This window comes from Vidua chalybeata, chromosome 1 (genome assembly GCF_026979565.1).
Source record: "Vidua chalybeata isolate OUT-0048 chromosome 1, bVidCha1 merged haplotype, whole genome shotgun sequence".
Lineage (NCBI taxonomy): Eukaryota > Metazoa > Chordata > Aves > Passeriformes > Viduidae > Vidua > Vidua chalybeata.
Genome location: NC_071530.1, coordinates 148,608,318 through 148,623,414, shown reverse-complemented (window position 1 = coordinate 148,623,414; position 15,097 = coordinate 148,608,318). Strand labels below are relative to the sequence as shown.

General features: G+C 38.3%; 1 protein-coding gene across 3 annotated transcripts in view; it reads left to right on the top strand.

The window, feature by feature from the left end:
- TRAPPC9 (trafficking protein particle complex subunit 9) overlaps nucleotides 1-15,097 on the top strand; it is a 451,119-nt gene that overhangs the window by 146,760 nt on the left and 289,262 nt on the right. For 2 of the 3 annotated variants that reach the window (XM_053951519.1, XM_053951609.1), the window contains exon 18: nucleotides 5,331-5,473. In XM_053951519.1, the coding sequence (XP_053807494.1) occupies nucleotides 5,331-5,473 (143 nt within the window). Of the gene's footprint in view, nucleotides 1-5,330; nucleotides 5,820-15,097 lie in introns of those variants that run through there. The other variant, XM_053951698.1, reaches the window with a different exon arrangement.

Here is a 15,097-nt window from a genome sequence, read left to right as displayed (position 1 = left end):
TGTGTGCATTTTCAAATGCCAGGACTGGGTTTGGAGCTCAGTGCTAAACATAGACACAGTCCTTGTGTTCACAATTTGCTACAAAGTGGAAGCTTGATGTATTTGAGTCTTACCTTCCTTGGTTTCAGCTATTTAGGCATCTCCATTTCCTTCCCAATGCTCATTTTTTGGCCTTTTCCTTAAAATAAAAAAGATTCAGCTGTGTCCCATGCCCTGTATTTGTGTCTGAAACATGTTCCTGGACCAGCATTTCCCATGTGCTTGCATTAAAAGCTTGCAGCATGCAGGACTGAACCTTTTTGAGGTCGATCCTGTCCTGCACGTTTTTGGGGACATCTCTGGTGTTGTCAGGAGCTTGAACATTGCCAGGCTCACCTGCTGCCCTTGAAAAGAGTGTGATTAATTGGAGAAACTTGCTTTCTCCTTGTTACTGCCAGATCATTTAATTAGTTACAGCTCAGCAGCTGAAATTCCTGATCCATGGTTTATTTACACAAAGCTCTTTAAAGATTTTCAGCATTCCACACAGTAGAAGAAATGGAGAAATTAATTTTGTTGAGATAGATCCTCTGGTGCCTTTTGTGAGATGGAACTGATGAAGTAGCACATTTTTACTTGTCTTTTTTTACTGATAAGGATTTTACTGATTGTTGGTCAGAGTTGAGTATGAGAGTGGAATTGTCAGAGAAGAAGAGGAATGAGGGAGGGAGGCAGAGAGAACTTAACAAAATTGGGGTTTATAGTAAGTTTAAGGAAGAAAATCCCACACCCAAACCAGAAAAAACAAGGCAACAGGTGAGAAAACAGGCTAAAGTCAGAAAAAATGGCTGAACACTCAGGAATGTGTGGAGCCAGTGCTGCTTATGGGAATTTGGGTGAGAAGCAGATCAGGAGCCAGGATAGGATTTGGGAATAAATCATGTTTACAGTTGGGCAAGTAATCTGTATTTTTTTTCTTTTCCAAAGGAAGGTGTATTGGAAGGTTACACACCTAGAATAAATTATTTTTCAAATTTCAAGCCCTAATTGCATAAGAAGTTATACTCATTAATGAGAATTGTGTTCTAGAAGCCATTCAGAAGCTAAAATGGAAAGATTATGTTCTGAATTTGTATATTTTTGAGTCTGGTCTTCATGCTATTTTTTTCCACCTTAATTTTTAAATGTTGTGGATTTAAGGAGGAGTCTGTAGTGCTACAGTCTGGTATTTCTTCAGTCATTGCAGTCAGCATCTACAGTTCCTTGGGAGCAAACTGCCTGTAGCACTGACATTTCATCTTCTATTAAGTGCTGAGATCTACTTAGTGTCATTTTTACTGTACTAAGGGAATTTAGAGAAGACCTGAAAGCACAGTGTATGTGAGCCTTGCTCACAAATGATGATGAAGCTTTGTGTTCTTCTATGGAAGTTTTATTTTCCTTTGCATAGAGCATATAATGATTGCATCTCTGCAGGTGGGCCTTTATATCCTTGATTTATACATCCTTAACATGCTCTTGGTCTAAGAAAATTCTTGAGCTAAAATAGTGTTATTTGCCACACAGAACTTTGAGCACTTCTTTGGGGGGCAGATTTTCTTGAGTCTGGTATTCAGTCAACCATCCCTCAGTTGAGAACAAGCAGAGAGAAAGGACTGAGCACCATATTTCACTTGGCAGCACAAGAAATGCCCTTCACACAGCTTTTCCTCCATTCATTTCTCTGTTTCTTTTGTCATAACCTGTTTTGGAGTTTTCTGGTCTGAGTAACGTTCCAGCTTCTGCATGAGCAACAACAATCTATAGAATTAGGTGGAAATTCTCTTTAGATTTGAGACTCTGCTTCTGTGGAGGAAGTACTGTGGTAGTAATTCAGTGGAAATACTTGCTCTGAGCTGTGGAGTGCAATTGAATTGGCAATTAAAAATCAGTATTAGAGGTGTTGCTGCTCAGAGTCACCACTGAGGTGTTGGCAGGTGGGTGATGACTGTTGCCAGTGAGTGAGGAAACTTTAGTGCCCAATGGCTTGCTTTTCATTTGTGGCATCAAACCTCAGTTCCTTTCTAACTTTGCTTTATATTTTGAGAGAACAAACCGGTGCCAGCTCTATGCTGAAAATACTTTGAGGAAAAAATGCATGAAAAACCAAACCAGCAATTTTTGATAGTTTATCTGCAGAATATTTCTGGTAGGTGTCATTGGTAGTGGGTGCTGTTGGATAAGAATCTCTCATTTGGAACTTAGACGCAGAAACATTTTTGTTTCCTTTTCTTCATCAATAGAAGGAAGGACCAATGAAATCATAAAAAAATTATCAAGCCAAAGCCATCACAGTAAATATTTACCACTGAGTTTCCAGAATGGTGCTCTGCCTTAAAAACAAGAATCTCCCAAAGTCCACAGGTTTCTGAATTTCAGATGTGTTCAATGGTTGGCAATAGGCTTCTTTTCCTGCCTGCCCTGAGAGCCTGGTGTACTCCCTCCTTCCTTCCCTTTGGTTTTTATGGATCATCTGCTGGCAGAATGACATTCACAGGGATACCTTGCCATCTCATTTTCAGTCTGCAGTGATGCAATTTGGAGAAATCTAAGTGATCCTATTGGGATTTTTAAGGATAAAGAGAATCTGCAGCTCAGGTTGTGATTTCTGTAGGTTTCACAAGGAGTCAGGGTACAACATTATTTAAATTGGGGGCTCTACTATTTGGGCCATTCTCTGCAGGTGATGTCAGAGAGAGTGGTCAATTATTTTAAATTTGTAGGTATATGAAAGTAGGATTTTTTTTTTCTATCATAGAGATGGAAAATCTTTCATGTTATAGATGAAGTAATTTTTGAGGTTTTAAAGGAGATTGAATTTTGTTGTTGTGGGGTTTTTGAAATATTTTTTTCTGTTCATATTACATAAATCCTAAGCAATGAAACTTTCTCTAACCACCTGAAGGCTCCTGAAAAAAAATTATTTCCTTCAGTCATGCTCCTCCCCTACAGATCCATCTACAGTCCTGATGTAAAGTCTGCCTGATAGTTTTCTTTGTGTGCACGTGCACATTCATAGTCTCCTGCAAATCATCATGGCCAGAGAAAGAACAGAAGTTTGGGTGTTCTGCAGTTGTCAGAATCTCTTGTCTCTGCAGTGTTTACTGTGCCCAGTTAGATATTACATTTTGGTTGAGAAGGGATGTCCTGCTGCTGTCTGGATTAACAGAAGATGGTTGGGTTTCCTTTTCCCTGTTCTCTCCAGTGGGATTTCAGGAGACACAGCATCATCAGCAGGATTTCCCCCACAAATTCCTCACTGCAGCAAGGGACCAAAATTATGATGGTGCCCTTAAACTCTCCTGCTCATCAGTGGCACATAATGGTTATAGTTTTAGCCTTTTTTTCTGGTGGTTTTTCACTTGGTCTAGGATGGAAAGGAGTTTGAATCTGGAATACTGATGCTCTGTGACCTTTCAAGCTGAAATCTGTTAAGTGTCTGTCTGTAATGACATAGGGCTGGTCCTGCTAAAGCAGCTTTATTCCATGGTCCTGTGTAGAGTGAACCATGGAGCTTTTCCCAGCAGGACTCTGTGAGCATTACAGCAGTAATGCAGAACATGCACAGAGTTTTCACCATGCCCTAATTGAAATTGAAGTCCATTCTCACATTACAACATAAGTAGTGTCAGATCCCTGTACTTACAGAGCCTGGCTTTGATTTTTATGAAATGGTCCAGCTGGTTAATTAGGATGAAGTATGTTTTGAATGGGTTTGTGCTTTTTTATTTTTGTGTTTAATATTGATTAGCTCTTCTGACATAACATAAACTTGAGTTCATGAAGTACAAATTAGGAATTGACATAAACAGAGTAGATGGGTATGTCCAGAGTGCCCAGTGAAGGGTTTTATTTGTATTGTAAGATTACTCTCATGAATTTTAATGAAACTAAATTAAGAATTAAAATGATTCCACTTAAAAGCAAGTCGGAAATAGGCAGAACAGTTAAGTGCACACATGCAACAGAATATTAAACTCTTGATTTTAGTATTCTTTAAATCACTGGAATGTGGTTATTTTAAGAAAATGTTTCTCTCTCAGTTTCTTTTCCTTCAGCCAGACTTATAAACAGAATGGTATCAAACAGAAATGGAGTTTTTTGTAAGTTGGAAAATCTTTAGATTGTTCCTTAGAGCTCATGATAAAAAATAACAGGTCTCATAAATTTTTTTGTGAATCTTCAGTTGAAAGGCAGAGTGCTTTTACCTTTCTGAGGCTTGATGGTGTCTGACAAATAGATTTGCTTTCCTGGGTAAGTTGTTGACTTGAGGTTTGGCATTTTTTGCCTTTTTTTTTTATAAAGAATGAGCTAAAAGCCAAACAAAGGCGAAATTGGTGTTGTTTCTAAACCTTTTAAGAAGTGTCTGTCCTTCCAGATACAGGCTTCAGCACAATATGTGCTGTCCATCTCAGGCTGGAGGGCTGGCACTGCCTCTGTCCTTGCTCTGAGGTGTGGCAGTAGCAGCTGCCCAAAGACCAGAATAAAAATGGAGAAAATAAAAAAAAATCAGTGACATTTCCCAAATTCTCACCTTGCTTCCAGCAAATGATATTTCAGGAACATAATGAAAGAGGAGGTGGTGAATAATCTCTTTGGATCAATCAAAGGGTTGTTCTGAGCTTGAACATGATGATGACGTGGGGACTGTGCTGGGAAGCTGCTCCCATGCTGTTCATCGAGGGGAAAGACACAAAGCCCCAAATTTCCTCACAAAAGTAAAGGCTCAGTGCTGCTGAGAGCAATGAGTGCAGAGGGCTCATGCTAGAGAATCATCCTCATTTTTAATATTTATTAACCAGCCATTTCCTATAAAATGAACACAAAGACAAGATGCATGCAGTTAGGTGTTGTTAGTTCATGGACATGAGAGTAAGTTTGCAGTGACTTGTTGAGAGACCAGATTCTTTTAGCTTTATATAATCTTTATCTGCCCCCAAACTTTGAAGCTTTTGATTAGATAGTGAAGTGGTGAATATTTTTCAAGTGTATGAAGGAGTGGAGCATTTAATAAACCCTAACTCTTATAAGCAACTTTTTTCATTTTTTTGATGTTGAATGTGATATGGAGAGGAATTATGTAAAGGGAAGTCCAGCTGACTTTGTGCTGCACTCTTTAGTTTTCAAAAGGATTAAGCAACTGTTTGCCTAAGCTGCAGTTATTTGTTAGATTGCCTTTTTTCCTGAGATAACAGAATGGATGGGTTAGGAAAGCAAATTTGCAAATCACTTCTGTGGCCTAATTTAATTGAACTTGTGAAATGCACAGTAGTGAAAAATAGCTAACAAGGAATTGACTTTTATTCCTCTAGACACTGGAAGCCGTTTTGAATTTCAAGTACTCTGGTGGACCAGGACATGCTGAAGGATACTACAGGAACCTTGCCCTGGGCCTCCACGTGGAGGTGGAGCCCTCTGTTTTCTTCACTCGCATCAGTACCCTGCCAGCAACAAGGTGAGCCTTGCCCTGACTCTTGAAATCTCACTCATTGTCTCTGTTCTAGTGAATACAACTTAAAGACCATATTGGAAACATTTTTAATATCATCAGCATCATGTAGGTAAAGAATTACTCGAAGAAATTTTCTAAATTGCTCATTTAGGAGTTTATTGAAGCAATTCATGTGCATTCAGCAGCGTCTGAGGTTCAGATGTTTTCTCACAATGACGTATTTTAGCACAGACTGGAAATTTCATGTTTATTGTACAATTTGATGACTTTTTTTTGTATCTCTTAGCATTTGTGGTGTGTTGTGTATTACAGAGTTTGGAGGTTTTGTAGCAGAATCTTACTGAAAATGTACATGTGAATGATGTTGCGAATAAATTGTGACCAGACTCTCCTTTGGTGTTTGTTTTCTCTTGCAAACCACAGAGTAGTTGCACATGTCATAGTGAATATTAAAATCAAAGCAACACTTGATGGCAAATGCTGTGATAATCAAAATCTGTTTGAGTAAAATTTATCAGCCACTGAATGCAATCAGTTTTAATAATTAGTAGGATTACTGTAAAAAAAAACCTCTATGCACAGTGGGAACAAGAATTTGGTTTGATTAAATTCTGAGATTATTTCAGTGCAGTTGTGTATGCAACACCAATCATAATAATAATTGAGAGGGAGCTTAATTGATCCAAGAGATTCCTGCTAGGCCTGGGACCCTTTCATGACAGACTTAGAAATTTAAAGGTGGGCAAGAAGGAAATGCCAGTCTAGGAGATACTGGGTGAATATTTAATTTTCAAAGGAAAGAATTGAGTCACCAGTATCATACCATGGTAGAAATGTCCAAGGATAGATGGACAGCCTGTGGCAGCAACATAGCCTGAAAAACAGGGCTGTGAGCAGAAGAATAAAAACATCAAGGAAAGTTTTAGGCTTGAACATGAAGAAAAGTTGGAGAGTCTGGAGCAAGAAGAGTGATAAGATGGGATTTTTTGCTAAAGCATATGTTTAAAGCAACTTCTGCTCCTGCTGAAGGGAAGATGACTGACAAGGGAGTGGAGTTTTTAATGCCAAGAGGGACGGGATTCTGTTCTTCTCCACAGGGGATACAGCAAATAATGACCTTTGCAGTTAGCAAGAGAATTTTAGGTTAGGCAAAGATACTGAAATGCTGCAATAGTATTTTTTAAGAAAATGTTCAAAAATGAGACAAACAATATTATTTTTAATGAGTCATTTGTGTCCAGCTTTTATGAAACCATATGGCTGTATTATGAGCATTTTGCTGCTTGAAAGTGTAACATAACACAGTTTTATTATTTTAGGAATTGCTCAAGTAAAGCAAATCTGATGCCGTTTGGCAAAGGCAGAACACAGTATCCAGAACAACTGTTTGCAAAATTCTGGGCCCCTTTTTAATGATGTTCAGTTTCATCCCTGCAATGGCACATTCTTCAGCCTTTGAAAGGTTTTCAAGATTGAATAAGTGATCTCTCTTGAACAACCTGGAAGTACCACAGCACCAGCTAAAGATAGTTTTCAAAAAGGCTCATTATAGAGGTTAAAATAACCAGATTTCATTTATTATTTGAATGCCTAGTTCCCTCCATTCAGTGTCAAAAAAGCTCTCCATACTCTCAAAATGTATATTTTTAGTGGACAGACTGCTCTGTGGTTCACTGCAGTTCCTTACAGGGTGGATTGGGGGTGAAGCTGCAAACCTTCCATAAAAGCTTCAAATGCAACCTGATGCTTTTATTTGACTCTCCCTTGTTGAGATTTTGGCTTTTTGTGCTTGGCTTCCTGATTTGTGTAGGCCAAGGTTATCCCACCCCTGCCTTGTCAATCTGCTCTCTGGAGTTCATGATGTGGGGCAAGCATTTAATCCTGAAATGCTTACACAGAGATGGAGGTGCTAATTCAAAGGCAGAGTTTCTGTGTTAGCAGGGCACAGCTTCCCACGTAGTGTGGCAGCTGGTGCTGTATTTAGTGGCTCCAGTTCAACTCACCTTGTGTGTGTTTGCTTCATCCTTTGCCTGTTCACCACTATGATCAGTTAAGTCAGTGGAAACTTCCAGTGGTTTGATGATTGGAGATGTAGTTAAAGATGTGGCTGCTTTTAAGGGTGCCTAAAAGCTTTACTGAGTTGGAGAAAAAGACTGTAATATTTCTCTTAGAAATGTTTTCTTGCCAGACCTGTCAAAAAGCCTTTTTTTTTTTTTTTTTTTTTGGTTGTTACTTCAGGTATATATTGTTTGCTAAGTCATGAATGGATTTTGTGTTATCTCTTACTGCTTGTTGCATGTTATTGGCTTTAGTGATCTGTAACACTGTTCCTTTGCTCTTGTTCATCCCTGTGCAGGTTCTCCATCAGAAGGAGAAGTCATGGCATTTGATATTATAATTTAGAGTGAAAAATGGCAGAAATGTGTATCCCAATGTGCTGAGGATAACTGTTCATCATTAGAGGAAACAAAATTTATTTTTTTACTGTTGATCATCTCTGCCAATATCTGAGACACAGCAGCAGCAAATTCTAAGTTTGGGTTTTTTTATACTTTTGCTTGCTCTGGTAAAAACTCTGATTTCCTTTTGGTTTACAACTGAGACTTCATTGCTTAAGCACTGTCTGAGGTGCTGAGCTATTTTTGTTTAGTCATTACAAGAAATTGTATTTTATGATTTACTTCCTTAGCTGTCATTTCAGAATGGAAGTTATCATTGCTTTCATTATCTGGATTAATTTTTTTCCATTTCTTTTTCATTTTATTGTTTTTATTTTACATTTTTGCCTCCACAAAAGTAAGAAACATTAGCTTAGTAACTCCTGGGCTTAAAAAGTCAAAGCAAACTAAAAAAACTTTGAGCATTGATTCTTCCCTTAGGCCTTTAGTGAAAAAACCTCAGGAAAAAATGTTAATGAAAACACTTCACCCCCCATTGTAACATAAAGATTATGGTTTATGTAGAAATCTTCCAAACTTAATTAGTATTTCTTCTATTTAGCTGCTGGAGCAGAAATGCATGGGAAATATCACTGAAACAACTGGGGATTTGGGCTTGGCTTTTGTTTTTTTTTAAATATCTAAGCAAAATTATATCTTCCACTCATGCACAAGTTCCTGCCTCACGAGGAGAAGCTTCATTAACCACATCTCAAATATATCTTCAGTTGTTTAATCATGTTAACAGATCCCTTTAACCTTTGTCTGTGCTGCTCTGTGGGGTTGAGATGGAGTGGATGCAGCCCTTGCCACGCTGCCGTGCCTGATCTGCTCCCGAGTCTGGTCCAGATCTCTGCTCTGCCCACACCCAATTCTGGTTCAATCTCTGCTCTGCCCACACCCAATTCTGGTTCAGATCTCTGGTCTTCCAACACCTAAATCTGGTTCAGATCTCAGCCCTGCTGTTGGGACAGAGCATGTTCTGTCAATGAAGAACTGACAGAACATCACTGAAGAACCCCTCATCTGCTCCCAGGTCCTTCCCTGGGTGTCACCCCGTGCTCCCTCAGCTGCCTGCACCCAAAGAGGCTGGCAGAGCAGCCTTGGGCTGGGAAATATTCCCTCTGAGCATTTTCCCTGTGATCCTTGGCTCTGCTTGCTGGTGAGTGCAGGGAGGGGACTGTCCCAGGAGCATCATCAGGAACGCCCTGGAATGGGGTATAAGGGTTGCAAGTTTTCCCACTCTGTCCTGAAGCTCAATGAGATCTTGAAGGGCTTCAGGGATCTACTTGTTTAACCAGTTATTTGCCATAAAATGCAGATACATCTATGTAGTACAATTGTCCAAATTGTCTCCTGTCATTGCCTTACCACGTGAATCAATTCCATACCAGGGCTCAGCCCCAAACACTGCTGTGCTTCCAGGCCTCCAGGCAATGCAGCTCCCAGCAGGTTCCAGGCTGCCACTGGGGATCCCATGATCTGACCCTAGACTGCCAGTGGAGATGGATTGTAGGTGGTTCAGTGTAAGGAAATATTCTGTTGATTGTTTTGTGTGACTCTCCTCCTCATTTTGATATCCTGTTAGCTCTAAGCATGTTTGCTGTTGAAATTTATCTAGGTTGTCTTGAACAATCTTCTTTATACATATTGTTTCTCTCAGGTGTGTTATCTGCCAGTTTTCATGGGCACTGAATGTCCTTCCTTATTGCCTTTATAAAAAAGCATGAAAAAAAGTGAGAAAAAATACTGCAGGTCTGACAAGAATTCACGTAATGTGCTCTGCATGCTGTGAGGAGACTGCTGGTCCCCTTGTGTCCCCTGCCACTGTGCCATCAGTACAAAAGTGTCTTAAACAAGAGCCTACAAAGGCCAGAAAATGTTGATCTTGCTTACTACAAATGTGGTGAGACAGTCTGAATTTGTAGATGAAGTGAATCCTCAGGGATGGTGCCTTCACTTTTAAGCAAAGTTGGAAATCCAGATATGTCATAATATTGTTACCTGTAAATTCTACAAATTCAAGATGATAAGGTAATTTTTTAATCTTTAAAATTTTTTTGTGGGGCAGAATACTTTCCTTTCAATCTTAAAGCCACCATAAAGCTGCTGAGATATCAGCTGCAGATCTCTTCTGGCAAGTGCTGAGCCTTAGACTCTGTTCTTGTGTTTAAATCAGAGGGGAAAAGAAAGGAATGGTAGAAGGTCTGACACTCTTAAATTCAAAGTGCCAGTTCATATAACTGTAGGTTGAAGGTAATTGTCCTTAATGTGTCATTACTGTACATCCTTAGATGAAATGATTTGGTTTTTTCCAGAAGAAATCAGTTCATAGCAGAGTCAGCAGAGTGCTCCCTAGTCTGAGACTTCTCATGTTCTGCATTTAAAGTTAGGATGCAGTTTGTCCAGCTTGGTTTCACTGAGGGTTTGGAGACAGAGAAGTCTTGTCTGTGGTGAGGGTTCTCAGGAAGTCCTCAGATGGGTTGGTAGAACTTTGAGGCTTAATGAAATCAGACATAATTTTTAGAATTTCCATTTCAGTTTCCAAGGTTGCCCCTGTTTTCACTACAATAAATTGCAACATGTAAGGTTTGGATCAGAAATCCTGATTATTTTATATTTACAAATTATGCAAGGGAAAGAGTAAACAGCATTGTTTCTTCAGCTGTGCTCTAACAGACTTTCTTGTTACATGATAAGAAGTTATGTAGCAGTTTCTGAAACCCTTGTTAGTTTTATATAGCCAGATTTTTAAATTAAATGTTCACATTTGCTACATTCAGAATGAGAATCAGTCACCTACTGATAGGCAGCTGCTTATAGTCTTCTCTTTCTTAGTATTTTGATGTTCAAAATGTCATAGAGCTTTGAAAGGTGGAGGAAAACCTCTCTTGTTTGGGTGCTTGAAGAGCAAGATGTTTGGTTTGGAGGAAGACTAAGATGTGACCTGTTTAAATTGATCTGATGTTTTTACACTGAGAAAATAATTAGTATTAAAGTCACTGTTTTGTTAATGAAAAATATTAATAATAAAAGTCAGTCAAATTGGGAATCAGGCAAATTCAACTAAATAAAGCAAATAAAGCTCTCATTTGGTGCAATTAAACTGACAAATCATTAGGAAAATCTGTCAAGCAGTGGATTTATATTAATGTTCTCAGGAGTGGATGTCATTCTAAAATATATTCCTTATTTATATACCATTGAGCTCAATATAGATTCTACTGAGTGGTAACTCATGACATGTGGGAGGTTACATCCCATAGTTAAATTATCTTGGTAATCAGAGGTATTTAACTTCTGCTAATGGTGTAACATTGCAGTGGGTTCATGAAACAGCAGCAGAAAGTAGCTTGCAGATTGAGAGAATTGATTTTTGAGATCCAGATGTTAAATATCTATGGTTTGACACGTGAAGATGTCAGAACATAAATCTGCAAATATTTATAGATGTGCTGGGAATATTTAGCATAAATTAAAAGTTTACAACTGGGAGAAGTCAGATGAGGACGCTTCTTGGAATTTGTGAAAAGACCTTTTGCCAGAAAGGTGGAGAAACTGAATCATCTGAAGTTAGTACTGAGAACTCTATTTTAAGATAATTTATTAAAAATTAAATTAAACAGACCCTACTGAAGGCACAAGAGCATCAACAAAGGTGGTGTAGATCGTTGTTCTGCTGTGCTGCTCTTTGTGTTGGTCAGTGGATTTTGGAGGACAGGCTTGTCATCTGTCACACCATTGTCCCCACAGCCAAAGCTTCTCTTCCCTGTCTGTCCCATTCTGTGGAGCAATGACTGTTCAAAGAAAAAAATAAGTGGATATGAAAATACTCCATGATTTCAGTTGATGGGAAAGGGAGATGAGTCAGGATGCAGAAAACTTGCCAACCCTCCTGAGAATTTCTTGTTTAAAGTGACTTTTAAACTAAGCTGGAGACAGAACTGCAGAGATTGTTCACTGAAGTGAGCCATCATTGCAGCTGCATTTGGGGTTTAATTCTGTGTTCAGTGTTACTGAAGAATATCCTCAACTGTCATTTCAAGTAATCACAATCCTCCTGAAAGAGATTTTTAGATCACAGTGTCATTGTCACTTGCCTGAAGTTCCCATGGCCCTAGTTTTGTGGCTGTTTTTGGAACCATAACTGGCATTGTAAGATTTTAAAAATACAGCATGATTCATTGTGCTGCTAACTTTTGCTTGTGCTGTGTTCTCAATTCTACAGTAGATGATAACAGAAATTCATTTATACACTAAATCTCTAAGACATTGTTGAATTAACTCAATTTTCAATTAAAAAAGGATTTCTTAATTGTTTTTTGATATCAGCATTGATTAAATTTGTAATTCTGAGATGTTCAGATGATAAATCAATCTACTGAAAATATTTCCTTCAAATTCTAGTTTTTACCTCTACAACCTTCTGCAGTTTTGTGTCACTTGTAAAAGAAAATCTTGAACATGACATTTATGGAAGATTTTCAAAAGCAAGCATCATGAACAAATCAGGAAGATTATCAAAATGGAAGAATGTTTGGGTTTTGTGATTTTTTGGTAGGCTGAGTTTATCGGACCAGAGTTCCTTCCTTCCTTCCCATTAGATGGGAAGAAGAGTCAAACCCTTTCATGAACTTGGGTTCTGTATCCTGGGGTCTGTTCATGGTCCAGCACAGCTGGTGATGGTTTCATGTTGTGTGTCTGAAACCATCCTAAACCACAAACCTACCCCACCCAAGCAGAAACTGATTTATTCTGCATGTGTTCATCCCAAACCTTCAAAAGGAGCTGATAACAATGAAATGACCCCTAAAAAAGATCAGGAAGCCAGTGGTGACCCTTCAGAATGTGTGAAATGTGGGAGGTGGGGTTCTCTGCCTTCTCTGGGATGAATGGTAACTAACACCTACTTAACCAAACTTAGAGGACTCAAAATCCACCCTCCTCCACCAATTAAATATTTAGTGTCAACTATTTCATGGTGGTGGATAGTTTGGGAAAGGGAGAATAAATTGTGTATATATGGGCAAGTCTTTCCCAGTCCCAGAAATCCGTGGCTTATGACTGGTGTTTCTCTGCCAAACATGTCAGTATGCCATTATGGCATATCATGTAATCAACTTTAGATCCATTTATGATTTTGAGTGTTTTAAGGGTTTTTTTTTGTAAGCAGGCAGCCTTTAAAAAAACCTGATTTGCATAGTGTTGAGGTCAGCTCTAATGGTCTAAGATTTGGTGAATTGCCTTAAAATCCTTAAAACAATTTGATGTTTGACATTTTCTGGTAAAGAGCTTGGTTTAAGCAACACATTTCTGGCTGCACTTAAATATAAGAGTTCAGCAAAATCTTACTGGAGTTCCTTTATCACACTTGCACAAATATTATTTGCCTCTCAAGTCTCCTTTACTGACACTGAAATAGGTTCTTTAATTCCTGTCTTGCAAAGGATGGCCTTCTAATGTTCTGCTGGAGGGAAAATTGGTATTAATTTTTGGCTTTCTTGTTAATTCTTTGGTTTCCTGGAACTTTCGTAACTCAGCATCATGAGTTCTACACAATCCTACTGATTGCAGAATGTTAAAGAAAAAAAAAAAAAAGAAAAAAACCTTCCTGCCAGTTCTCAGATCTTCAGCAAAATGTTCTTTTAACAACTTCAGGGTTTCTTTTTTTCTTTATGGTTTTTTTTTTTTTTCCTTTTTTTTTTGGCATTATATCTGATTTTCCAGAGCTTATGCTTTCTTATTTTCCTTACTTGGAGGCAGCTTCTGTTCAAAGCTTCCTGTTTTAATTAAAAAAACAAAAAAAAAAAAACCAAAAAACAAAAAAACCAAACCTTTAATTGTGTTTGGTTTTCATTGCTGTAATAGTCTCTTTGATCCTCTCCTGTATTTATTTGGAAGATCTAGTGCTACCTTTCTACAGTCTTAATGTTACTTTTAGTTCTTTCACACGATCATCTTATTTTCAAGGTACTGTAATAATTCTGTAACTTCAAGTTTTATATTCTTTTTACCTAAAGATTTCCCTTGAGAATTAACTTAACATTTTTCTATATGTCTATTTTGTGTAGTGTTGGAAGAGGAGGAAATAAATGTTGTGGTGATGAATAATTTTCAAGAATTCATATTTAGGAATTTTTAAAATCAATGTTGTTTAGTTCTGAAGGGCTGCTGCTTGTGTAAGTCCTTTGTGGCATGAATTGTTTTATTTGCAAAACTTTGGCTCTGCTGCCAGAAGATATTGCAGGAGGCTTGAATGTTTTTTGTTTGGGTTTGCTGGGCAGAAATAACAAATTCCTTCCTTATTTAGTTTTTAAAACTAATCTACACTGGAAGTTGCTCTTCCAGACCATCACGCTGTATCTGCTGGAGATGCAGAGGTTGTCTGAGACTTCACAGGTCTCGTCCCACTCTGCCAAAGATGAGGTAGAAGCTGATAAAAGCTGTTCCCCCTTTTCTTTTCCATTCCTTCCTGGTAACTGACTCAAGCACTTCCCTTCCAAGTATTTCTTTCTTGTGAGTTCCGAGGAAGGAATTTTCTAACAAGAGCAACGTCTCCTTATTTGTTCTAAATTCTTGAGTTTTGACATGTTTGCTTCAGGCACTCAGCTGCCTCCCTGCATCCCCCTCTATACTCAGTAGTCATTGGGGTTTTACAAAGAGAGAGAAATCTCTTAAAATATCTATTAAAAAAGCCTCCACCCCCACTTTTGCTTTTTTTGTTTTTGCTTAGAGATTTGGTCCTGACCCCAGCAGTGCTTGCTTGTCCTGCAGTGCCTGGCTGCAGGTGACATTATTGTCACTTGGTGACCTCAACCTCGACCTCCTGGGCTTGTCCTGGGAGTGTTCCCGACCCAAGGGCTGGGCAAACATTTCCTCTTGGGTGTGCTCTGCAAGGGACATCTTGGATTTTCAGAACAGAGTTGTATTATGGACCAGAGAACCTGCTTCAGAGTAGAACAGTTCTTAAGCGCTTGTACCCCTGAGTTTACTTGCCTTTGGAATAGTATTTCAGTTCAATTGTAAACTACTGTGCAGTAAATAAATATAAATATAAATATAAATATAAATATAAATATAAATATAAATATAAATATAAATATAAATATAAATAGAAATAGAAATAGAAATAGAAATAGAAATAGAAATATTCTTGGTTGCCTAAGACACACAACTGTAGCTTGTTCAT